Source organism: Tiliqua scincoides, chromosome 4 (genome assembly GCF_035046505.1).
Source record: "Tiliqua scincoides isolate rTilSci1 chromosome 4, rTilSci1.hap2, whole genome shotgun sequence".
NCBI lineage: Eukaryota > Metazoa > Chordata > Lepidosauria > Squamata > Scincidae > Tiliqua > Tiliqua scincoides.
In genome coordinates, this window is record NC_089824.1 from 77,228,970 (window position 1) to 77,256,197 (window position 27,228).

At 43.7% G+C, this 27,228-nt stretch overlaps 1 protein-coding gene across 1 annotated transcript in view; it reads right to left on the bottom strand.

Moving 5' to 3' along the window:
• The window catches only part of PHACTR1 (phosphatase and actin regulator 1), a 144,574-nt gene that overhangs the window by 73,589 nt on the left and 43,757 nt on the right, over positions 1-27,228 (bottom strand). The window contains exon 2 of the mRNA XM_066626000.1: positions 2,456-2,536. Coding sequence (XP_066482097.1) covers positions 2,456-2,536 — 81 coding nt within the window. The remainder of the gene's footprint in view (positions 1-2,455; positions 2,537-27,228) is intronic.

The window sequence follows — 27,228 nt, forward strand, 5'->3', positions numbered from 1 at the left end:
ATATTATCTTAAAAGCACCTACAACAGCAAGACACTGGCTGGGTTCCACTATAATATGAAACCATGGCTTGAGCTAATAAGAACTTAGAACTCACAGCATGATTTGAGTTTCCAAACTTGCAAACAGGCGAACCAGGGCTTACAGCTACTTCTTTGCTTTTGTTTCCCATCTGCCTAGGTTTCCCTGGTGCAATAGCCTTCTTGAAGTGGTGCAACAGCCCTAACTGATTTATAAATGATCTATACTTTCAGACTTAATGAGAAACCACAATAATAAACAGTGATTTGAAAACTAGCTTCAAACTGTTCTTTCAGAACTGGGTTTGTTGGCAGATCTTAAAACAAACCATGGTTTTGCATTATGTCTGAACCTAGCCTCTTTAGGGCATAATCCTAACCCCTGGGTTAGGCCGGCACAAGTAAATTGTACCAACATGGGGTGTCACAAATGTGCTGTAAGGCACGTTTGCACCAACTCAGAGTTGGGGAGGCCAGCACAAGGAGTTATTCCAGATTCTGATCCCATTCCCTGGCAACTTGGAGTGGCCCCTAGCCGCTCTGTTCTGCTTGGATCTGTGCCACCATCATTGGAGCTAGTACGGTGTGACACAGGGTAAGGGGAAAGTTTCCCCTTGCCTCGAGTTGCACTGCTTCTGGCCCCAAACTTGTGCTGGATGCAGCACAGGCCCACTACCTTCCTGCTCCAGCACAAGTTAGGAATGCGCTGTTGATCTCTAGAATCATCTCTTTACATATTTTTTTATAAAAATGTTTTGCAATAAATTGTAATCCTCAACGATGCTGACATCATGCAGAACTACTTCAGAATTAGAACCAGAAATATTTGAACAACTGAAGTAATCGGGTTCAACTCCTTGCCATAAAGTCAAGGACTAAAGCCTTATTGGCAACTTCACCAGTTTCTAGAGCCAGTTCTTCACCAGTTTCTTCACCATGCCCCTAGAGCTAGTTGTAGAAATGCATGACAATCAGGACGATGCCCGTGCACTGGCATCTCAGGATTTTTGTGCACAGGCAAACAAAACAGATTTCAAAGGTTGTTTGAACTACCACATAATAATTTTGCACCTATCACAAGTAGAGTTGCACAAGACATGTGATGAGTGGCAATTTTTTCCTTGCCATACTTCCTCAGGCAACAGTGATTTCAGTGGCACTTGAAGCACTTATACCCAGCACCTGGCTCCTTTTACTCAATGCACAAGGTCATATAATTTAATTTTCTGTTGCATTCTTGGGTTATCAGGAGCTTACCTTTGGGAACACTATCAGTGCTTCAAGAGCTGTTAAAGCCATTGTTGCCTTCAGGTACAAGAAAATTATTTACAAGAAAGGAAAAGGTCCAGGGCCACTTGCAACAACAAAAGCTAGCTCCTCCCAGCATGTGATTATAATTTTTGTTCCAAAGTATTCATTTCATGAATGCAAGGAGTCTGGATTTGTTGAGCCTCCTCTGCACAAGCCTTTTGAGCCTACCCTAAAACAGCTTTTCTATAAGCTGGAGAACATTTCCACAATGGAAGGACACTGTTGGCTCCAACCCAATAAAGATTATAATCTGCTCCTTTTCTTTAAGCATGTATTTAAATTCCATCCAAATGTAGACCCATCTGGGACACAGTGGCACTTTCCACTGATGGAAACGTGTTAGGAATGTGGGGGGGGGGGGGGCAGCGGCGGCGGTGACAGGGGGATAGAGATTCAGATGCTGGCTGTTTGGTGCCCTCAGAAAATTTGTGCTTGATCTGGCTAAAGTTAAAACACCTAAATTCAATGCACTTCAATAGAAGGATTAAGCAAGTTTGACTCTGCCACTGAAACCAAAGGACCCTAAGGTGCTTAAACTATTTCTGCCCAACGCTGCATATATGTAACATGGACCAAATGTGTATACCTGTGGCCAGGCAAATATGGGTTTAATTTGAGCTGAATTGTGCCACTGGATTTGTGATAGCCCAAATAAACCAAGTGAACATTAGAAGGCTTTGAAACTTGATTTGAATTTTACCCATGTGTATAAAGGAGGAACTAAATTCAGTGAAATGGGTTCCCACAGTTTTCTTCTCGCCCTTCTTTTTTAAATTCTGGTATAAGTCTGAAATTTTTCTTTGTTTGTGCCATGAAGATGTGATCAATACAGCATCCACTACACGGCCATTTTTCACATGCATCACTGAACTGGAAAAAGATATTTTCCGTAAGAAATGTTGCAATGTCATCCAAGGAACACTTTGACTTTAATACACAAGCAGCTCCTTAGTGGTCTGTTGTTGCTGCTATTTTAGTTGTAGAGTACGGAGGGTCTGCCCTATCTCTGCAGGGAAACACAGATAAAAATCCATATCAAACAATTTTGTGTTCTGCCTAATAACACATTCTCTGCTAATATAAAGTCATATTCCTCATTCAGTGTTAAGCAGACAATGTCTCTTACCTTTATCAAAAATTTCTTTCAACACTCCTCGCTTAATAAGCTCCTCTCTGCTTTGCCTCATTGATATTTTTCTTTCAAGTGCTATCAAAAAAAAGGAAAGACACACAGTTACAATAACAGATAATTTTAAAAGACTGGGAAATTTCAAACAAGTTTATTTTTTGTTAAATTTCTGCCTATTAAACTGTTCCTTTCTCTATATACACTTGTACAATACTTTCTACTACTTACCTTGCTGATAACCTCAACATACACAATTCTTCTTTTTCCATTTATTTATTTTTTAATTTGATTAAAAAAATTCTAAATTAAAATTGACCTGTTAGTAGCCCAATTCTATACAGATTTACTTGTGTCTAAGAGCCTAATCACGTGTGCTTATTTACACAATTTGACTGGATAGTGTGTTCGCTTTAAGCTTCAAGTGGTTTTCAGACTGGGCCGTCCCGATGCCCAAGCTTGAAGGCCCTGGCCAATTTCCCCCTAAGGGTTGGGGGCAGGGGCAGGCAGGGCTCCCTAGGTCATCAGAAGTGAAAGTGGAGTGATTGCTCTCCACTTCCACAAAACCGAAAGTGGAGTGCGATCACTCCATTATCGAATGGTTGGGGAGCCCTGCAGGCACTCGTGCAGGGCTCCCCGCACCCCAGGACGGCTGCTGCAGGGACTGGTGAGTGCATCCCAGTCCCTGCAGCCCCCCTGAGCAGCATGATCCTGGGGATTGCATTGCTGCCTTCCCCCTGCCCCCGCTGCCTCCCCCTGACCCCGCATGGACTTATAGCACCGTAAACTCTCTTAGAGAGTTTGAAAACTGCTGGCTTTAAGTATAAAAAGCATATGTGTGTGTGTGCGTGCGCGCAGCAAACCTAGGTAAAAACAGGGTGGGGTGGTGGAGATTTGGTAATTGCCCCTGCAAAGGGTTGGATCCTGATCACGCCTCCCCCCACAAATGTGCAATTTTTGAATGAGAGAGAGAGAGAGAGAGAGAGAGAGAGAGAGAGAGAGAGAGAGAGAGAGAGAGAGAGAGAACTTGAACTGAGAGTTTCAGCCATTATCCATGAACCTAGAATATAGCAAAACCATTGTATTGGCATCCTTCAGTCTTGAAAGACTATGGTATCGCACTCTGAAAGGTGGTTCTGGCACAGCGTCTAGTGTGGCTGAAAAGGCCAATCCGGGAGTGACAATCCCTTCCAAACTGGGAGCAAGTGCAGCCTGTCCCTGGTCTGTCTCCCTGGCTATGGGCCTTCCTTCTTTGCCTCTTAGCCTCAGTCTGTTGGCCAAGTGCCTCTTCAAACTGGGAGAGGCCATGCTGCACAGCCTGCCTCCAAGCGGACCGCTCAGAGGCCAGGGTTTCCCACTTGTTGAGGTCCATCCCTAAGGCCTTCAGATCCCTCTTGCAGATGTCCTTGTATCGCAGCTGTGGTCTACCTGTAGGGCGCTTTCCTTGCACGAGTTCTCCATAGAGGAGATCCTTTGGGATCCGGCCATCATCCATTCTCACGACATGACCGAGCCAACGCAGGCGTCTCTGTTTCAGCAGTGCATACATGCTAGGGATTCCAGCACGTTCCAGGACTGTGTTGTTAGGAACTCTGTCCTGCCAGGTGATGCCCAGAATGTGCCGGAGGCAGCGCATGTGGAAAGCGTTCAGTTTCCTCTCCTGTTGTGAGCGGAGAGTCCATGACTCGCTGCAGTACAGAAGTGTACTCAGGACGCAAGCTCTGTAGACCTGGATCTTGGTATGTTCTGTCAGCTTCTTGTTGGACCAGACTCTCTTTGTGAGTCTGGAAAACGTGGTAGCTGCTTTACCAATGCGTTTGTTTAGTTCAGTATCGAGAGAAAGAGTGTCGGAGATCGTTGAGCCAAGGTACACAAAGTCATGGACAACCTCCAGTTCATGCTCAGAGATTGTAATGCAGGGAGGTGAGTCCACATCCTGAACCATGACCTGTGTTTTCTTTAGGCTGATCGTCAGTCCAAAATCTTGGCAGGCAGCAAAACCATAGTTTCAAATAATACCATCATGTTATATATAATTTAATGCAGAATTTCATGTAGAATGCAATGAAACATACCATCTATTCTATCAAAAGGTATGGAAAAGAAAACATAAAAGGAAAACGTAACTGCCTTATGTAACAAAAAATGCATCTCTTTAACTCAAAATTGACCAATGAGATTGATTGTTCCAAGTGCCAATGAGGTGTTGTTATGACACAGCAGGGAACCAATACGGTGTTAGTATGAGTCAGCTCTCATATCCATGTATAAGAGTTCATACAAGAACACTTTTTCAGTTGTGCGGGTGTCATCAAGTTGGGCACTGGATTTTTGTGGGTTACTGATTTGTTAGGTGACTTGTACTATTATGTATTAAAATAAAGTTAATAGGGATGACACCAACCCTAATGATGACACTGCATTTAGGAAGTGTATGATACTGTAATTCATTCTGTAACAGGTCTGGAGGAAGTCCGTCACAGGGGTGACGCAGTGAGCTCTTGCACCAAGTGCAAGGGTAGTGTAGTGGTTCGGGAGGTGGACTCAGACCTGGAAGATCCAGGTTCAAATCCCCCCTCAGCCATGAAGCTTCCTGGGTGACCTTGGGCCAGTCACTTTCTCTCAGCCTCACCTACCTCACTGAGGAAAACAGGAGGGGAGCATCTGTGTACACTGCCTTGAGCTCTTGGAAGGGCGGTATAAAAATGTAATAAATAAATAATAATAAGTGACCACACCTAGTGATGTCTCTGGAGCTGTTTACCAAATGTTGCACTATTTGTGTATTTGTTCTTGTTCATTTTTACAGAAATAAATACGTAAGTACATTCATTTAGGCTGTGTGTATGACATCATAATTTGAAGGTACAATTTCAGTGATGCGGGGGTGGGGTGATAATGCGTCACCAGGCTCACTGCCTGTGGCACTGCTCCGCCTACTGCATGGGAGGAGGTCCATCATGGGGGTGATGTGCTGGCCTCCCGCACCAGGAGATGCAAACCCTAGTGACGCCACTGGTGCAGGCTGTGACAGTGGCACTGCAAGCTCTGGGCCTGCAATGGATAGGACTGGTCCATTAGGAGAAAGTTAGATATAAGTTTTATTCTGCAACACCACACCAACAAGTCTGCAAGACTAAACTTTCAAATCACCAGATAATGACATCAGGATGGGAGCGAATGGGACTTTTAAACATTCATTTTAAACATGTATATTTGTCTGTTCTGCCGCTTTGCTAATATGACTTTCCGGTTATTCTTTTTCTTTCCTCTTCTTTACAATGGTTCTGTGATGCTCAAATGATACTAAAGATGGAGAAATGTCCTCTCAATAGCTGTTCGTGTTTTTTATTTGACGGCTTGCTTCACAATGGTTTTCGGTGCACAGTAAAATCTTGAACCTGCTGCCATTATAATCAGTGACAAGAGTACAACTTATTTCAGTGGTGCCAGATCCCATTAAAGAATGATCTGTTTTTGTTCAGGTAACCTTTCAGGAACTTTGCAAATCTCTTATTTCCTGTTCACTGCAAGAGAAAATTGCATCTGCTGTGCCAAATATGTTTCCTGAGATGTCAGGACTGCTGAATTTATTCCTCAAAATACCAGATCCCACTGAGAGGCAGGTGCAGCATTACAGTGAAAATGTCAGGTATGGGTAACTATTTTGAGCATTAGCCTTCTCTTTCTGCATTAAGAAAGTTCATTACCATGCACAGTCACCTACATAGGGTACTGGGTAGATGTTATGATTGGGGTTGCATACCACAAAGTGCATTTCCTGCTAACTCTCTTGCTCTCCCTTTAGCTATTCCCTAATTTTTGCTCATTTTTCTGTGCTGTAAGCCTAGGTACTGGGCTACTTGACCCTTAACTCATTTCTGCCTGGCCCACAATATACACACTTGGTCCCTGTTGCATATATCAGATGCAACATTGGGAGGAAATGGTTTAAGTCCCCTGACCATTGCTTGACCACTGCTTAACTGCCTGTACCATCATGCCCTCGATACTTAATTTGTCTCTGTTGCTCTGGAGCTGACAAACAACAGGCACCATGGCCAGCATCAACTGATACAGCAATGGTAAAAGAGCTACCCCTGTTACTAAATATCCTCAAGCACGATCTACAATTAAGTTTCAATTTTTTCATAGTAGTGAATTTCATTTCAAACCAGGCCTCTGAGCCAAGTCTTCCTGGGCCTCTGAGTCCAATCAAAGGTTCCCCCAAGTTTGAGCCCTGAACAATGGTTTCTTACAACAATGTCATTTCAAGGACTGAAGCCAACATCTCTTTAGGATTGTACTTCAGGCACTAGCTTTTAGACACACATTGCCTAATTGGGAAGAATAAATGCACTGAAGTCTTCAACAAGACATATTCTCTCCTTAAAAATAATTAGAGAGCAAGACAGCAACTGAAAGAGAGAATGCTTCTTGGAGTCACACACACTATTATTTGATGCTAAATTGTGGAGAATATAAAAGGCAGGTAGATTGATTTGGGTGATTACCTGCGCACAACACAAGTGTCCTTAGATCCCCTGTGGCACTGCTGTGTTTTTTCAGTTATTAGCCAGGGGATGCTACAAATGCTTCTTTTTCAGTGTTGGCCACAAACCAATAGTTTGCTCTTCAAGAAAAAAAATTCCTTTGTGTCCGCTCGGACAGAATTTGGCAGCTAACAAATCACTTCCTCTACCAAACCAGACTAGTTACTAAACTGCCTGTGCATGTTTGTGTATGTGGGGCCACATAAGGACAATGCTGAGTATTCAGAATTAAAGATAATATTTCTTCAATCTTCCAAACAAGACTGCACATTTATATGATTATAAGTTGGCATATATAGTATAAGAGCGGTTGGAGCAATCGTGTTATGTTAAAAGGCAGCATGCGAAAGGTAGAACTAAGAACTTGTCTAATGAGAAGCTAGAACTGATTGAAGAATGTGTATCACTAAGAGAAGGTGCAAAAAGATTTTCTTTCTGTTATACAGGTATGGCAACAACTGCTTTACAGTCCAATGTGATGACCTGCTTGCAGAGCAGAACAAAGTTCAAGAAATATTTTATTGGAGGAAATCAGTCCCACACAGACCCATTGCAGGTAAATGATATTGTGACTTTTTATCCCACATTTTATTTTTTAGGATCCATATATTACTTTGGAGTGGATGATGTACAGTTAATTCTTCAACAAATGTATTTCACAATGCTTAATGTTAAGAAAAAAAATAACCATGTAGGGCCTGTGTAGCTGTTAGATGCTACTTTTATGAACAGTGGAATAAATGGAAGGTTTTGGACTTCAACATTAGTTTAAATCAGTCAGTGGAATTATTAAATTATCTTGGGCATGTCATAATCTCTCAGCCTTGGATTCTTATCAGCAAAATGAAAAATAATAAATCTGCCTCACAAGTTTGTTGTCGGTGAGAGATTACTTAAAACTGCCCTAAGGGAGAAACAAAGCCATATGACTAAAATAAAGAAGTGTACAGAGTTTAGGTCCTAGCCTACTGAAGATATCAAATTAATTACCGGGTACAGGCTGGCAAGTTCAAAGTACTGCTGGTTATGCACTTCTAGTCTAAGTTATGATATCCCTTAACTCCTCTTTTCCTCTGTATCCTGAACTTGAGCCACTTCACACATTGTCTGAAACTAAGAGTGCAACCCCATGATAGGCCGGTGAATGTCCCCTGCGCCAGCCCTGGGGTGTCTCAAATGTGCATGTAGCAAGGCACGTCTGCGTCACGGAGTGAGGCGAGTACAACAGGTAAGGTTGTGCTGGCTGAGTCAGGGCTGCATTGCAGCTGCATCAGCACTGGAAAGTTGGACAGATTTGGATCATAAACACTGCCTATAGATTAATGCTAATAGGAGATGTGTGCCCTGATGAACATGTGTCAAGAAGAATGAAAATGTTTTTCTGAATAGTACCTGCTTGCTTTATCCACAATCAAGTGCCCTCCCATCCACAGGGACTGATCTGTCAGTTCACTGCTATTACAGGTGAGAAAATACCTTGTTATAGGTATTTGTCGGGGTTCCCCCGCTCCCCACAGACCCCGACTTACCAGGGCAGGGGTCCCAAAAGACAGAGACCAGAAGCCAGGGCCCTATACTGGGTCAGTGGATGCCAGGGGCAGGGGCAGGAATGCCTAAGGGCCAGCAGGTGCTCCTTTTCAACTCCTCAGGCAGGAAGGGGAGGGTCAAGAGGAAGCAGGAAGCCCCATAAGAGGCGGGAGACCAGTGATGACCAGCAGGGCAGAAAGAGAGGTTAGGCAGGAGGTTGTGTAGTCAACAGCATCTGCCCAAGACCAGGGCAAACCAGCCAAACCAGGGAAGAGGGTGCCTTAACCCCCTCCCCCTGAAGCAAGTCTGAGGCCTCACTGGGGCATGCCCGCTTCAAACCCCTACAGTATTTTTGAAAATTTTTTTAAAATTTAAGTCAGTGCTGATATGCCAAACAAACAAACATATCTCATTAAGTCCAATGGTAGAGAAAGGGGCCAAACCGTGCCTGGATCATCAATACCAGAAAAGAAAGGCTTCTCTATTGTTAGTGCACATTCCAAATTGCAGGAAAAATTGCCTGACTCTCCTCGTTTGTTAAAAAAGAAAACCACACAAGATTACACTATAAAAATAGTTTTAAAAATCAAAATTATGTGAACTTGAGATATTAATCTGCTTCCTTCAACAAAATAATTAGACCCTGTGCGAATTCACAGTGAAAGCAAGCCTACCTTTTGCCAACGACTGCATGATAGGTCTCAGTGTTGACTGCCATAGTGGCAACTTTAAGCGCCAAGTCTGTGTCTCCAGAAAGAAATATATCTGTCTGGCTCCTTTTCCAGCTTTATCTTTTTTCTCTTACACTTCTGTCTTTATTGTTGGCTGCTGCAATGTCTCTTTCCTTAGGGAACCCTATGTTATGCTTTGAGGACCATGGATACAGAATTTATATAAACTTCTCACTTGGCAAGAGTCAAAGTAGCATAAATGAACACTGTCCCCCCAATGTCCAAATTATGGATGACTGCATCAATGCTTTCACACAGGTACAGTCATGGGTGGATCCAGGGGGAGGGCCACGGGTGCGTGGCCCCCCAAAACTGTTGCACCAGTGGGGAGCAAAGTCGGGAGCCAGGGGAACACCCACTGGGCAGGGCACTGGTAGCTGACAGAGTGACTTGGAATGGGAGCCAGGTATACCTGGCAGGTAGATCTGGGCTCCAATCCAGGCAGGAGCCCAGGTGTACTTGCCTAGCAAACAGCCACGGAGGCCATAAGCTCAACCAGGAGCCCAGGTCTACCTGGCAGGTAGATCTGGGCTCCAAGTCTGGGCTGGAGCCCAGGTCTACCTGCTGATTGACCTAAGCTCTGGAGTTTAGTGCTCATGGCCCTGCCAAAGCACAAACACTGGATCTGCCCTAGGTACAATAGGTCTTCTGATGGTGCTTTGGCAAAGACACAATAGTGCTGGACTGGCAAGAGCTAGATGTTTAAACCAAAGTACTTTCCAACTTGCCTACAGACCCCTAGAAACGAACCCTGTATGTATGTAGGGGATTTACTGTATATATAGTTTGAAAAAAAAAACTCATTAGTTAAAAGAATGAGATGAAAAACAAATGTTAATGGAATTTAATCAGCGCACTGCTCATGACAGCAAAGTCGCCAGAAGGATGGCTTAGATTTCAAAATCCAGCAAAACCACAAAAATCCACATGGTAAGAAACTGAACTCTTGAAGCGATAATTAATTGAAAGAATTGAGCTAGAGAAATACAAATGAAACAGTTGCAAGGCTCATATAAGGGAACTGGAAAGGAAGCAAGAAGAAACCATCCAAAGGAAAGGACAACATTTCAAAGGAGCTTTAAAGCAAACCAAAAAAAGTTACATAGACATTGATGCATGTTTTGAAAAATGGGAGGCATGGAGAAGCTAATCACGACAAGCTGTTTCAAGAAAGCCACCAGTGTGAAGCAACCTATGCAGATGCATTGAGTCACATTATCCAATTGCCACTTTAGGCTCAAATAAGGCAGAATCTCTCCCTCACTTTCCTTTGCCCATTATGTATAGCTATGAAAATACACTGCATGTATCAATAGATAAATAAGTATATGACCAAAAAAAAAAATACATCATGTGCTGTCACTGCATCGTGTTCGTTTTCAAATCCAGCAGATGCAAGAGGATAGGCAGGAACAGTGGATAACCGTGGAGGCAGTGGGCCCCATCAGTCCAACACCTGAGGCAAATGCCTCAGTCAGCCTCATGAACAAAGATGGCCCTGACTGTCTCTCCACGGCAGCATTCATCAATGGCTTTGTAACTTCTTGCAAACAACTAATACTTTTGCAGCTGAAGAAGTTTCATTTAGACAAGTTAGAACATGTTGGCAATTTTCATTGATTTCTCCTTCAGCTTCCCCCTCAGAGATATGGCTTTGGGGGGAACAGAGGACTGCAAAGCAAAGAAGTAGATAGGCAAACATGGCCCCTTTCCCCCTTGCCCAAATGCAATGTCTCCCACTGATGAAATAATACACAGGATCCAACCTGTTTGCTGACTGGTATGCTTGAAATCTGCATGCATGGCAAACCAATTCTCAAAGCCATGCAGAGCCAAGGGAGAAAAGGCTATCTCCTGGCACTGTGAGCAGATGAAGGAAGCCTAACAAATGATGAAGCCAGTCAAGAGTGGTACAATGAAAGAAAATAAAAACAAAAATAAAACACGGCCACAAACATTGGAAATGTAACTGGCTGTTTACAAAACATCACTGTACAAGGCATTCTTCTTAATCTCAATCTCTTCTCAGACTCCACTGAAAGCTCATTCTACTTCCAGGTTGCTCTTAAAAAGATGTGCCTTTCTCCCACAATGTTTTCCTTTAATACGAGTTATTAACTGGTGGTTTTTGCACACAGGGCAGACTCCAAATTCATCAACAAAGAAATTATAAATCTTAATTTTGTCCCTACCAGAAGCAGTCACATGAATTAGAGTGTAGTGAAATGAAAACCCTTTGGCAAACATATTTTATTGCAAAATACATTACAATAATTACCATGGATATGTGATGTCAAAATATTTCTTCTTTTCAAAATTAACCATCCTGAATTAAACTGCACATGAATGCGTTTTTTTGGTGCAGGGGGGATGGTAGAGAAAGGAAGACAACAAGAAAGCTAGAACTATATAGATGTGCATCGAAAAAACATTGGCAAATGTGCAGTGGAAAAATGCACTGAACATTTTTCCTTTTGTGGCAGGCAGCATGCCAATTCCATCTTATTGTGCCCTTAAGGTGGCTACGCCCAGGGCAGAGTTCATGATGTCCACCCTATTTATACTACTGCCCTTAATCCTCTTTTTCCCTAGGATAAAAATACCTAATTCCTTCATCCTTTTTTTACATGACTTGCTGATATCCTTCATCATCTCCAGCTCTCTTCAGGTGAGAAGTTTTTCTTATTGGGTGGTTTCCCTGGCATGAGATAATACCCTGTAGCATGGCACCACTGTCTCATACACACCCTACCAGAACTCAGTATATAGGGCTCAGTATATAGTAAGACTTCACAATCATGCAGACCAACAGCACAGTGCCCATAACTTGATATAGCCCAGATAGTTTTAACTGAGCATGTTGGGTGCGTTTGTCACATGACCTTTCTATGCTATGCTGTGCAAAAGCTTCAAAAATTCTGCAAGACAAACCAAAGGGAACAGTTTCACAAGGCATTCATCCCTATATGCTTCTATATATTTTGTAGTGCTTATCTCATAGAAGTACACTTTTTTATAGCAAGCACATATAATATTCAAGCAGATGGTTCTGCAATGAGGATCAATATTTGTCATCTGTACTAGTGAAATTTAAAGGTACAATTTGTTGCCCAAATTATCTTTTCTGCCACGGTAAAAATATCTTAGAGAGCACGGGAAGCAGTGGCGTCACTAGGGTTCGCGTCACCCGGTGCCAGCACATCACCCCCCTGCAGTGGGTGGGGCAACACTCCAGGTGGTGGGCATGGTGATCTACCATTGCCCTGCCCCCACTGGTTTTTTGGCTGTACCTTTAGATAGAATAAAGATATGTCAATGCAGTTTGTTTCATCGCATTCTGCATGAAATTATACATTGATTGATATATAACATGATGGTATTATTTTTGCAAACTGTGATTTTAGTGATTTTGGTCACAAGTGGAGTCACCTCCCCCCCCCCAGGTGTCAACTTACTAATACCCTATTGGAGCAGTTCTCGAACTTTTAGCACTGGAACCCACTTTTTAGAATGACAATCTGTCCAGGACCCATCATAAAGCAAATTTAAAAAAAATAATTATAAATAAATTAAAGTAAAATAAATAAATAAGGGAAAGCCAGCCCTGTTCCACCAAGTGAATTTTCTCTGTAGCCTGCCTTCAATAATACCCCCCCAAAGCATCAGTAAGATTTTCACCCCTACCCAGTATCCAATTCAATTTAAGTTCTTATATTTCAAGCATATCACTATCAGAACCCACCTGGCTTTACAAGTTTGAGAGTCCAATCCTATGCCTGTCTACTCAGAAGTAAGTCCCATTATAGTCAGTGGGGCTTACTCCCAGGAAAGTGTGGATAGGATTGCAGCCTAAAACAGAAAAAAAATTCACCTTACCCTGTCAAGCCTGTTTCATTCTTTTTATGGGGGGGGGGGGCTGCCTTCTGGAGCATATGTTGAGCTCCAGTTGCATCAAATCAGGACCATTCTGGTGGCCTCACATTTCCTTTTGCCTGACCTGCCCAGGAGGCAAGGCACGTTTGCTAACTCACGAGTAAACGCGACCATGTGGCTTAGTTTCGCTTTCCATAGGGCTCAATACATTCACCAGCTTGGAGGGAGGGACCTTCTCGGGTGTTTTTTGGGGGCTACATTCATTGGATCAGGACCACTGTGGTGTTGTTGGATTCTGCTCAGCCTGCCCTTTCAGATGGACGAAGGCACGTTCACCTAATTGCGAGTAAACGCGTAATATGGCTTGGTTTCACTTTCCATTGGGCTCCATGCATTTTTTATTTTCCGGTTTTTTGCCAATCTTTTGATAGAAAGGTGATATTTCACTCCTGTTTTTTTGCATTGCATTCAGCTCAAAATTCCACATCCAACGGTATATAACATGATGGTATTACTCCTAACCACTGCGATTTTAGCACATCACCCTCCCAGTACGCGTAACCCCCCTCTTGTGTGTCACCTGATGCGGTCCGCACTCCCCGCACCTCCCTAGCGACGCCACTGATGGGAAGTACAGATCATATTGTAAAAAGGGGAAACTAGTCTTAAACACCTCAATTTCAGACTGGAATGGTTAAAAGTAAAAAAAAAGGTGTTTAGATGTGTTACAGCAATGGGGAGAGAAAGTGAACAAGATGGAGAGAATTACATAAGATCTGCTTGTTGAGGTAACAACAAACATGGATATACTGGACCAGGATCTCAGTCTGATCAACTTAGTACAGTGGCTGCCATTCCCATACATGATCTGAACAGTTTAAATGTGTTACAGAAAGGAAACAGACAATGAAGTTCTTTAAATCACAGAACATCCAAGGGCCTGATACGCCATAGTAAACAGAACAGCATTAGTATTTTGGCCTTATCATAGTTGGCTAGACCAGCTTCAGTCTCCTTGTACAGTATGCTGTTCTGACTGCAAAAGTACACACTGCTCTGCGGGGCAGCAGCACTGTGACACATTTCTTTAGCACTGGAAAAGGTGCAAAACAAAATACCATCCTGCCAGTCCCATCCAGGCAGCCTTGTAAATAACCAGCAGCTTGATTCCTTACTATAAACAAGAGAAAGGGGGAAGAAAAATACCCAGTTGTAAAAAAGAAAGGCACTTGGATACATAAAATTAGGACTAAATCAACTAGTTATGTGGATTACCTAGCACAGCGGTCTCCAAACTGGAGACCACTGCACAACAAAAATTCCATCCCTGTCCCAAGTAGCTTGTACCATTCCGCTGCTCTGCTGCTTCGTCAGCCATGTGTGTATGGGGAGCACTTGGCCAGGGTCTGGGGAGCCCTGGCTTAGCACATCAGTCTACCAAAAAGGAAATAATTCAAGTTACAGAAACAGTGCATGTGCAAAAGTAAATGTGCAATGAATTCAAGAAGAGCGAGTTGCCTTTCTCATAACTTTAATATGCCTATAAAATGTTATACCATTGCCAATGTACGTATTATCATTTGAAAGAAATTATAGAAACATATGGAGTTTTAAGGAATCTATTGCCAAGCCCATTTTACTGTGATATAGAATATACTACCTGTGCAATTGGCCATCAAACACAGAACAGCAACCAAATTGGTTTTGGGCAGTTTTCCATTTTTCAAGAGAGTAGAATCACCTAACTTTATCTGAGTAATGAACTCTAATTCTGCCACTATCTGCCTATGTTGTACATCAAGTTAAATCTACGTACTATGTTATTTAGTGGCCATTTGCCCATCTTTTCCACATGGGTCTTGTACCCTACACAATAGCGCAGTTTATTTGAAGAACATTTAAATGATTTCCTTATAACTCCAGTTAGAAGAAATGTAATATGTGCTGTATTTCATTTCAGGCAATTCCTAATTATTGCTGATTGTTTTGTGGTAGAAATTGAGCTCCTGGTGCCAAAGGAATAAGGAATTGAGAGCTGAAATCTTGCCCAGTTTTCCAAGCAAGCAGAAGGAAGAACAGTTGTTCTGTAGCCTTTGACTAATGCTTCTTAGTAGAACTGCACAGATGCTTCACCCATGTTCCCTGATATAATACTGCTCATATCTTAACAAGAAATTATCCCATCTTTTACATATAAGCTTTGAATACAAGTCCTGTATAGTGGCAGGTAAGCAGACTCAGGTGTGATCCTAAATTCACAATCTGTCAGACAACATATTCAATGAAGGAACACTAGCCGTCTCTTTTCATTCACAATCTTCACCTTCTGAATCAAATAAACGGCTAGTACTTAAGCAGAAACAATTTAATATTATAATGGTAAGGAAAATCAAGCAAAGGAACAACCTCTTTAATGAGGCAATTATGAAGCCAACAATTCAGGTTTTCAAGATAAGCGTTCACAAATGCATGAAGTGATTAGGGCAGTGATGGCTAACCTATGGCACGCGTGCCACGGAGGGCACGCGGAAGGTTGCTGGTGGGCACTCGAAGCCATCCCGGGCAGGAGTCACCCCCAGCAGCCCAATGGGAGCGCTTCCTCCCTCCCCTGTCTGGGGTAAGGCATGTCCGGCTCAGCAAAGTTGCTGCTGCTGCTTGGGGCTTGCTCCAAGGAAAGTGTGGCTGGGATTGCAGCCTCAGAGCCCAATCCTACTGTAGGATTGCATGTCTACTCAGAAGTAAGTTCACTGTAGTCAGTGGGGCTTACTCCCAGGAAAGTGAGGGTAGGATTGTAGCCCTAGTCAAAAAGGGGGGGGGGTTTGCTGGTGGTTTAAGAGCTCAAGCCCATGCATGTCTACTCAGAAGGAAGTCCCATTAGAGTCATTGGGGCTTGCTCCCAGGAAAGTGTGGCTTGGATTGCAGCCTGAGAACCCACTTCTATGCATGTCTACTCAGGAGTCAGTCTAATTAAAGTCATTGGGGCTTGCTCCAAGGAAAGAGTGGCTGGGATTGCAGCCTGAGAGCCCACTCCTATGCATGTCTACTCAGAAGTAAGCCCCATTACAGTGGATGAGGCTTACTCCCAGGAAAGGGTGCCTGGGATTGGAGTCTGCTCCTGTGCGTGTCTCCTGGGAGTAAGCCTCATCCACTCTAATGGGGCTTACTTCTGAGTAAAGAGTGGCTAGGACTGCAGCCTTGGAGCCCACTCCTGTGCATATCTACTCAGAAGTAAGCCCCATTAGAGTCAATGAGGCTTACTCCCAGGAAAGAGTGCCTGGGATTGGAGCCTGCTCCTGTGCATGTCTACTCAGAAGTAAGCCCCATTAGAGTCAATGAGGCTTACTCCTAGGAAAGAGTGGCTGGGATTGCAGCCTTAGAGCCCACTTCTGTGGGTGGGTCTTTTAAAAAAAAAATATTTTCTTGTTTGAGAAAATGAGCAGTGGCAAGGTCTTGCAGCCACCCCCTCCCTGACAATAGTTCTTTGCCCAGCATGAAATCAGTCTGTGGAACTCTTTGCCACAGGAAGCAGTGATGACAACTTGCCTAGATGCCTTTAAGAAGGGATTGGACAAATTTCTAGAGGAAATATGCAACTTGTCCCTCAAAACAGCCACGGTGCCAGAGGATTGGAGGATAGCAAATGTCACACCTATTTTTAAAAAGGGAAAGAGGGGGGACCCGGGAAACTATAGGCCGGTCAGCCTAATATCCATACCGGGTAAGATGGTGGAATGCCTCATCAAAGATAGGATCTCAAAACACATAGACGAACAGGCCTTGCTGAGGGAGAGTCAGCATGGCTTCTGTAAGGGTAAGTCTTGCCTCACGAACCTTATAGAATTCTTTGAAAAGGTCAACAGGCTTGTGGATGTGGGAGAACCCGTGGACATTATATATCTGGACTTTCAGAAGGCGTTTGACACGGTCCCTCACCAAAGGCTACTGAAAAAACTCCACAGTCAGGGAATTAGAGGACAGGTCCTCTCATGGATTGAGAACTGGTTGGAGGCCAGGAAGCAGAGAGTGGGTGTCAATGGGCAATTTTCACTATGGAGAGAGGTAAAAAGCGGTGTGCCCCAAGGATCTCTCCTGGGACCGGTGATTTTCAACCTCTTCATAAATGACCTGGAGACAGGGTTGAGCAATGAAGTGGCTAAGTTTGCAGACAACACCAAACTTTTCCGAGTGGTGAAGACCAGAAGTGATTGTGAGGAGCTCCAGAAGGATCTCTCCAGACTGGCAGAATGGGCAGCAAAATGGCAGATGCGCTTCAATGTCAGTAAGTGTAAAGTCATGCACATTGGGGCAAAAAATCAAAACTTCACGTATAGGCTGATGGGTTCTGAGCTGTCTGTGACAGATCAGGAGAAAGATCTTGGGGTGCTGGTGGACAGGTCGATGAAAGTGTCGACCCAATGTGCGGTGGCAGTGAAGAAGGCCAATTCTATGCTTGGGATCATTAGGAAGGGTATTGAGAACAAAACGGCTAGTATTATAATGCCGTTGTACAAATCGATGGTAAGGCCACACCTGGAGTATTGTGTCCAGTTCTGGTCGCCGCATCTCAAAAAAGACATAGTGGAAATGGAAAAGATGCAAAAGAGAGCGACTAAGATGATTTCGGGGCTGGGGCACCTTCCTTATGAGGAAAGGCTACGGCGTTTGGGCCTCTTCAGCCTAGAAAAGAGACGCTTGAGGGGGGACATGATTGAGACATATAAAATTATGCAGGGGATGGACAGAGTGGATAGGGAGATGCTCTTTACACTCTCACATAATACCAGAACCAGGGGACATCCACTAAAATTGAGTGTTGGGCGGGTTAGGACAGACAAAAGAAAATATTTCTTTACTCAGCGTGTGGTCAGTCTGTGGAACTCCTTGCCACAGGATGTGGTGCTGGCGTCTAGTCTAGACGCCTTTAAAAGGGGATTGGACAAGTTTCTGGAGGAAAAATCCATTACGGGGTACAGGCCATGATGTGTATGTGCAACCTCCTGATTTTAGAAATGGGTTATGTCAGAATGCCAGATGCAAGGGAGGGCACCAGGATGAGGTCTCTTGTTATCTGGTGTGCTCCCTGGGGCATTTGGTGGGCCGCTGTGAGATACAGGAAGCTGGACTAGATGGGCCTATGGCCAGATCCAGTGGGGCTGTTCTTATGTTCTTAAAAGTTCATTAAGGGTTATGAATAATAGTGGGTAAAAGATGTTAATGTATGAGTTGTTTTTTCTAAACTAAAACCTCAATATTCAGGTTAAATTGCCGTGTTGGCACTTTATGATAAATAAGTGGGTTTTGGGTTGCATTTTGGGCACTCAGTCTCTAAAAGGTTAGCCATCACTGGATTAGGGTATCATTTAATCCTGCCTGATGCAAGTGGAAACAAAGAACACTGAGATATATTGATGGTTTCTTTCAAAAATTATCATTTATAATTGAAAATGAAGTGAATACTGAAACTGAAAATAACTATTACAACTGGGGAGTGGGGTTCTATTCTATTCTTTAAAAAAGATAGTTACTGTACATTAAATGATTTAAAATGAAATGTCTTGAATTTAACTGCTTTTCATATGAAGACAAAAAGAATATTTGCTGCTGAAATCTGTCAAGGGCAGATATGACTGTGAAATCCTAACATCCAAGGACGCTATGTGGATGGCGGTGATGCTACTGTGAGTAAAGAAAATTACTTACACATGGCATATAAAGCACTTCTTTGCAAGTAAGACTGAGGGCCAACACACACTATGTGTAGACTTTATATGTGGCAAGTTGTGGGAGTGAAAGCTGGACTTGTCAGCTTCCCAATGTAGAATATGAATGCTGTATGTGTGATCCAGGACAGGGGGTCTCTGATTTTGGACTAGCCTTGGTTGCAAAGTGAAAAATTGTGATTTCTGTAAGAGAGGTCCTACAATGAAATATAATTTTCTCAAATGTCTCAGGAACTTAGAAAAGTGAACTGAAAATTACTTGAACCTACTCCCTTGACCTCTCTCAGAATTTCAGTGTAATTTCAACCAATCTCTGGAAGTATCCACTTAGCAATTTCCTAGGTAAAACAACATAAAAAAATGGTACCAGGAAGCTTACAGGCGCTCACTTCCCCCTCACCATTCTGCTTCTACTCATGAATCCCTGACCCAGGCACTTTCACAGCAAACTGCAATCAGGAAATTCTTTGTTGGGAAAAATAACCTTAGACCTTCCAGACAATAGTAAGAAGAATTCCTACTGTACTTACTCCAAAGGGCAAAAAATGCTTCTGTTTATGACAAAATAATGAGTTCTCTTCCAGGTCAGTGTAAGTTAGCAATCACCTGATAAAAGAAATCCTCTACATCAGGGGTGCCCAATACGTCGACCGCGATCGACCGGTAGATCCCACAGCAAAATTAGTCGATTGCGGAGCCCTGTCTGTAGGCACTGACACACACACACACACACACACACACACACACACACACACACACACACACACAGGGCTGGTAAGCCGCAGTCACCCAGCCGGGCTCCCCCCCCGAACTCTGCCCCCTCGCAGGAGCCCCTGAGCCTGCGAGGCGAGGCTGCTCAAGGCGCGTGAGGATCGCGCTGGCTGCAGGGTGAAGGATCGGGGCCGAGGCTGGCCGGGCAGCTCCGGGCGCCTGGCAGGCTCCCTCCTCCGCCCCATGCCGAGGGTGTGTGCCCCGCGCTCCTCCCCCTCCTTGCACACCCCCGACGAGAGGCGGCGGGCCAGGCGCGTCACGCAGGAGCGGGCGGTGCCCGGCCGCAGGAGCCACTTTGCTGCAGCTTGCCGGGCGTCTGCGCCGTCCCCCGCACCATGATCGCCTCCCACTTGCTGGCTACTTCTTCCACAAGTTCAACCAGGATGTCGTGCAGCGGGTGAGTGGCCGGGAGGCTCCGCGTCCTCCAGCCAGCGGGACTGCAGCATCTTCCGCAGGGGGAGCGGGCTGAGGCTGCCATCCTGGTCACACTTTCTTGGCAGTAAGCCCCACTGACTAGAATGGGACTTACTTCTGAGTAGACATGCTTAGGAGTGGGCTCTAAGGCTACAATCGTATCCACACTTTCCTGGGAGTAAGCCCCATTGACTAGAATGGGACTTACTTCTGAGTAGACATGCCTAGGAGTGGGCTCTAAGGCTACAATTGTATCCACACTTTCCTGGGAGTAAGCCCCATTGACTATGATGGGACTTACTTCTGAGCAGAGCATGGTATTGGGCTCTGGGACCACCATCCTATCCACACTTTCCTGGGAGAAGCACCATTGACTATAACCATTTCCACATCTGACACCTCCTCTGCTCATTTCCTCTCTCAAATCCCAGCTTTTCTTCTTCTTCCTGGGATTCATCCCGCAACTCCTCCAGCGTAGCAGAGAAGAGCCACTGGCTGCTGCCTAAGCTTTTGCTTGTGGCCAAAGCCCTATTCAGAACAAGGGCTGGGGTTAAATGAGGACGTGCCAGCCAGGGCTATCAGGGTTTATCAGGAGAAAGCATCCCCTTGCAGGCGGAAGGAGTTTGTCCTATTTGTGAGGACACCTGCATAAAGGCATTTATCCTGGGAATCTGGGTAAATTGATGTTGATGTTTTCAGTTCTCTGTCTTGGGAGGTGAGAGCAAAGGGTGGGCCTCCCTCTCCCTGCTGGTCTCGGGGCGCAGCCACAAAGAGTTTGGGGGGAGGTGAGGAGTGGGGAGCTCCTCCCCCCCGCAGTGCAGCAAGGCTGGGCATGTGCCTCTTGGGGGGACCTGTGGCTGCCCCTAGTATGTAGGGTGGGGAGAGAGGAGAGGCCTCCCGTGTGCTTCCTGAAGCATCTGGTGGGCCACTGTGGGGCAAAGGAAGCTGGACTTGGTGGGCCTCCTCTGACCTGGTCCAGCAGGGGCTCCATACATCAAAGGGGGTGTCTGTCAGACGCTTCCTTCCCCCCTGGTAGATCTCGGGGCCTTGCTGGGTTTCAAAGTAGCTCTCGAGCCAAAAAAGTGTGAGCACCCCTGCTCTACATCACTGTTTCTCAAACTGTGGGTTGGGCCTACTAGGTGGGTCATGAGCCAATTTCAGATGGGTCCCCATTCATTGCAATATTTTATTTTTCATATATTAGACTTGATGCTACCACGGCATGTAACTACATTTGGGGAAATGTTACAGATCTGTACTTTTAACAGGCTACTTTGTTTATGCTTTTAACAATGATACATAGTAATGGGACTTACTCCTGGGTAAGTGTGGGTAAGATTACAGCCTAGGATTGTTAAAAAAATTTTTCCTGCTTGATGATGCCACTTCCGGTCATGACATCACTTCTGGTGGATCCTGACAGATTCCCATACTAAAAAGTGGGTCCTGGTGCTAAGAGTTTGAGAACCACTGCTCTACCTGTCTACTCAGAAGCACGCCTCATTAAATTTATTCCTAAAGAAGTATGTGTAGGACTGTAGCCCTAGCTGATTAACCATATTAGGTTTAATTGATTAAATCTGCATATATTTGAGAATTTGTATAAACAATTCTTCGATAAAAATAGCTTCCTTTATTTTTGCAGTAGGTACCATCTTAGAAGAGGCATTTCCTTCTGTATGGGGGAATGCCACTTCTAAACTAGTACTACCATCAATGGTTCTTACAACTACTTGTATGAAAATAATTTTTTCAAAAAATCTACAGTCTAATATCAGGGTATATATTTAGTTCATCAAAAAGGTTTTAATCAATTACTCTTCTAACTAAACTCTTGATGAAACAATGCAGCCTTAATTACAATGTTATAAATTACTTATCCTATATTATTATTACTTAAAACCTACTGCAGTGCTTTTACATCTTTAATGTGTTTCAGAACTCATGAAGAATTGATGTCATAAATCCACTGTTTGCATTAAAGGTTGATATTTCCAAGGTAGTCAACATAATCCTCATACAATCCTTTGAAGATCTAAGGATTTATTTTTATCAGTTGTTGCTAAGGCAGTAGGGAAGATACACATTTCTACCCTTCTGTTTTGCTGCAATACGTGTAATTTAAGGCTAAACTGATCCCAAAACTGAACATGTCAGCATTTAATACTTTCCTGAATATTTAAATGTGGACAAATAGCAGTGTTTTTGCTGTAAATATGAATTGTACTTGGCAATGTTTTTTGGCATCTAACATCTTTATCTACCAAATTATATGAAGTGACATAAACCAAAAGCTGCTCACAAAGCAATGAGATCTTGGAACAAACAAAAAAATCTGAGGCAAGGAAAGAACCTGCAGACGAATTGTTTGGGATTAAAACAATTAACATAGGCACAACCCATATGCCAAGATCTGAAGAAGGATCAGCACACAAATTAAACACAGTACTTAGAATACATGAAGTTCTAATGTTCAGCATTCTCAACAAGTTGTCATTTTAATTCTTCAAATGAAAACTAGCTGGATGTCATGAAATCTCCTGCCTTTCCCACTTCTTCCATCTTCTCTGGATTGGTTGCTTGCTCTCTTTATCTTGCTCTTATTCTTGCTGTGAGCCACAGATCCAGTAAACCTCAATCAATTCTTTCAACTCATTTTACAGCAAGCTCTGGGATGCCACAGCGGAGGATCATTACGTTTGCAAGTGCAACAGCTGTCACACCCTCTGCCTATCATTGGCTCAAATACACTATCATCCTACTGATCCTTAGGTCACAAATTGGCTTCTTTGATAAATGCCTGGTTGTGTATCTGAGGTCCATGGACAACATTTAGCTGAACTAAAGGGACACCAAAGTATTTATTTGCTGCAGAATTAGGGCACAATCCTAACCCCTTATGTCAGTGCTTTCCAGCCAATGGGACATGTGCTGCATCCTGCAGTTGGGTGTCACGCACGGAAGCCTCCTCAAAGTAAGGGAATGTTTGTTCCCTTACCTCAGAGCTGCACTGCCCTTAAGTCAGTGCTGGAAAGCACTGACATAAGGGGTTAGGACTGCGCCCTCAGTTGAGCAGTTTCAGACTTCCCAAGCTGCTTACAAGGCAGATCCCCATACTTCCATGTCAAGGCTACTGATGAGAATTCTTAATTAACTGTTGTCATGTAAGATGCAAGTTTGTCCACATGCAAGAAACATTATATTCAAAAGAGGCAATGTCACCACTACTACATTCCATGGGCCTGACAATAAAAACATTGAACCTGAAGCAGTCTGCAGGCTGACTTGGACTATGTTGAATGTATTGGAGATCAAATGGTCTTTGTCTTTTGTTTTAAAGACCTAGGGGGATTTGACCTTTGTACTAATTTTTATGCATTGCAATATTATGCTATTGCCACCAAGGCTAAATGAGGCAATTGCAAGAGAGTATGCAGGCCTTGGCAAAGAGCAGGTGTCAACTTTAACAAAAAACAATGACATAATAACTTTTAGGATGCCTTTATTTATTTATTTAGTGGCTAAAGAAAAGACAGATGGCTTTCTCCAGAATGGAATGAAGCACCCTAGCATTGCATGTGCAAAACGAAACAAAACAACCAAACTCCCATGAAAGCAATATGATATTTTTAGATAGCTCATTTGTGCAATCTCAGGGCCATCTGCTATTCGGTGTGACCAGTAGATAAAATGCACAGGCATTAACTGATCTACTTGGTGTGTAATGAACTAATGGAATCAAGGAATGAATTTGGTAAACTTCTCCTAACATTTTAGCTCTTGAAACAACATTCCAAAGATGGTTAATTAAACTTGATTAAAGGTGACCTAAAATAGTTCTAAAGAGGATGGCTAATGACCTTTTTCTTCTTTTATGAAAATGAAAAGCTGTGTTGCTGCTGAATTTCGTCAGCAGTCACATCAGTGGTAGAATTCAGTTTGAAATATACAGCTCTAGATCACTGTTCTGAAACTGCAGGCGGTTTTACTGACATACATAGTGCTTTTGTTAAATCTGCTGAAATCTAATTAGGAAACATTTTAGTGTCTTCAACAGAACAATATTGCCATTGTTTTTTAATCCTTTTGTGCAAATAGTCCCCTATAATCTTATCCAAACCCTCACAGGAGACCTGTTTAAAACTATGAAATCATACCTCAGATTGCTTCTGTTCCATTCCCATACCACCAGCAGTGTGAAAAGAAGAACAAAGGAAATGGGAAACAGCTTTTCTATAAGTCTCTTAGAGCCCAATCCTGAGCTCAGTGTGCTGGCCCTACACCAGCACCAAGTGTCTCAAATGGGCCGTAAGGCATGCCTGTGACACTCAGTGCTGGGTCAAACACTGTGCAGGCTAAGCACTAGTCCTCACTGAGCCCAGTGCCAGAAGCCTGCCATACGCTACCTGGAGAAAGGGAAGAGCTCTAGGTGGCAGAGAGGTTTGCTGGGGTGGGGGGGGCGAGAAGACATTCCAGGGCAGGGGAGGAAGTGGGGCAGGACCAGTGGAGCTCTGCTCCACCAGATCTTGAACCCCGTGTCGGGCCACTTGGGGGGGGGGTGACACCACCACTGGACAAAATTGTGAAAATCTTTGTATTTTTGAATAATACTATTATGTTATATATCATTCAGTGTGGAATTTCATGAAGAAAGCAATGAAACAAACCACACTGAAATTTCTTTATTCTATCAAACGTTGTGGCCAAATAATCAGAAAAGAAAAACGTAACTACTTTATGAAACAAAACGTGGTCTTTCTTAACTCAAAACTGACCAATGAGACTGATTGTTCTGAGAGCCAATGAGGTATTGTTATGACACAGCAAGGAACCAATAAAATGTTAGCATGAATAAGCTCTCATTTCCATGTATCAGACCTAATACTATAACTCTCATTCAGTTGCATTAATGCCATTAATGCCATCAGGTTGGTTACTGATTTGTTGGGTGACCTGTACTATTCTATTAAAATAAATAAATGAAGTTAATGGGGGTTTACACCAATCCTAGAGAAGGCACTGTCATCACACAATTTAGGGATGGCACTGCCATCACACACACAATTTAGGTTGTGCGTATGATATTGTAATTTATTCTGCATGGTCTCGTAGGGGAGGAGTCTATCATGGGGATGACACAATAATCCTCTTGCCCCAGGTGACACAAACCCTAGTGATGCCTCTGCCCTTAATGCAAAGCAACATTGAACAGAGCATATGACTCAATCATTGTGTAGATTTAGGACTACAAATCCCACAATGCAGTGCAGAATTGGATGCAAAAATAAATGTAGGACCATTTGAACAACTTCAAAAGTATAAAAAACATGATGTAGTATGACTGTGAGCAGAAGTGTTATGTACAACAGCATCTGGAGCTGAACTGAATCCATACAGCTGAGAAAACAGTGAACAATAATTGCACTGAATTGGGCAGATTTCAGCTTATTCAACAACTTTTGCATGGAAATTTAATGCTTGCTGCTGGAGCAAGGGAACTGGTAACAGAATTTCATTTACGTGTTTTGCAAATCTTTTATGAACAAATACAAATCTTAAAAAAGCACAACAACAAAACGTAGAAATGATCCTTGAAATTGTTGGTTGATTGCTTGAGGTCTCAAATTTTAGGGCCAAAATATACATGACATCAGATGTATATACTCTCATTTGTTGTTATTACGTGTCTACTACTCATTTGGAAGTACAGGGGCGTGCCCCTTAATGACCTTCCAGTCAGCGACAGGTCACATATGCGACAACTGCCGCTGGTCAGGATGTCACCCCCCCCCCAAGTAACTGAAGCTAAGGGAAGCTCTGCTCCCCTTGCCTCTGGAGGATTTTCTGAGCCTGCCAGAGGCAGTGTGCATCCATGCACACTGCCTCTGTGAGGCTCAGAACGCCTCAATTGCACAAGAGATGTAATTTCTGGTTGCCTGGAGGAAACAGGAAGTCACGATTCTTGTGCGATTCTGGCATTCTAACCTTCACAGAAGCAGTGTGCAGATGCACGCTGCCTTTGGGAGGCTCAGAAAAACCTTCAGAGGCGAGGGGTGAGGAGCTTCCCCTCGTCTTCAGAGGCTTCGCATAGTTTCAAGCCCTGCTGGATGACAGGGATGTTGGTCCTCATCCCTGTTGTTAAGCAGTGCACGACTATAATTGCAGAGATGTGCAATTTGAATTAGGACTGGGCTATGATTTTATCATTTCCTTCTGTGACACAGCCCCGATTCTAATTGCCCTGCTGCTGAGCTGCTATTTGCCAGAGAGGCAAAAACATTTAGATGCAACATGGGGATATTTGACTGGGACTGCAGTATGTATGGAGAGGAAGATGGGAAATTCCACTCCCATGCAGTAACCTTGATCCAAACTGGCACATCTGCAGCAGCTTTCAGCAAAAAAACAACCAGGTACAGACACTGGAGGTGTATTCATTCTGTCACATCTAGTTTGCCCTAATGCATTGTAATCAGCAGTCTCTGAAAGAAATCCATCCTGGTTTTTCTGCAGTGTGGAGAACTAGTAGTGATACTATTACGCTGCTCTGCCATTAATGTTTGCAGTTTGTACTTGAAAGTAAATCAATGACTTACAGTACAAGACTTATCCCAGGAGTTTTACTCCCCAAAAGTTTGAGAACCCCTGCTATATTATGTAGCTTACATATCATGCAGATTTATCTAGACCAGGGGTGCTCAAACCCCAGCCCGGGGGCCATTTGTGGCCCGTGGGGACTCCCAATCCGGCCCACAGGAAGCCCCCAGACTCCAATAAGCCTCTGGCCCTCCAGAGACTTGCTGGAGCCCATGATGACCCAACACAACTGCTGTCAGCATGAGGGTGATTTTTCGATCTCTTGCGTGAGCTGTGGGACAAGGGCTCCCTTCACTGCTTGCTGCTTCACTTCTATGATGCTGCAGCAGCAGCGAAGGAAAGACCAGCCTTGCTTTGTGCAAGGCCTTTAGCTATTGCAAGACCTTTGTTCATTCACATAAATTCCATCTCTTTCATTTATGTAAATTAATGTAAATTATTCAAATTTGAAATGTAAATTAATTCTTCCCTCCCCCCCCCCCGGCCAGGCCCCTGACACAGTGTCAGACAGATGATGTGGCCCTCCTGCTAAAAAGTTTGGACACCCCTGATCTAGACCAGCGTGAGTCATGATCCACCAGAGTATC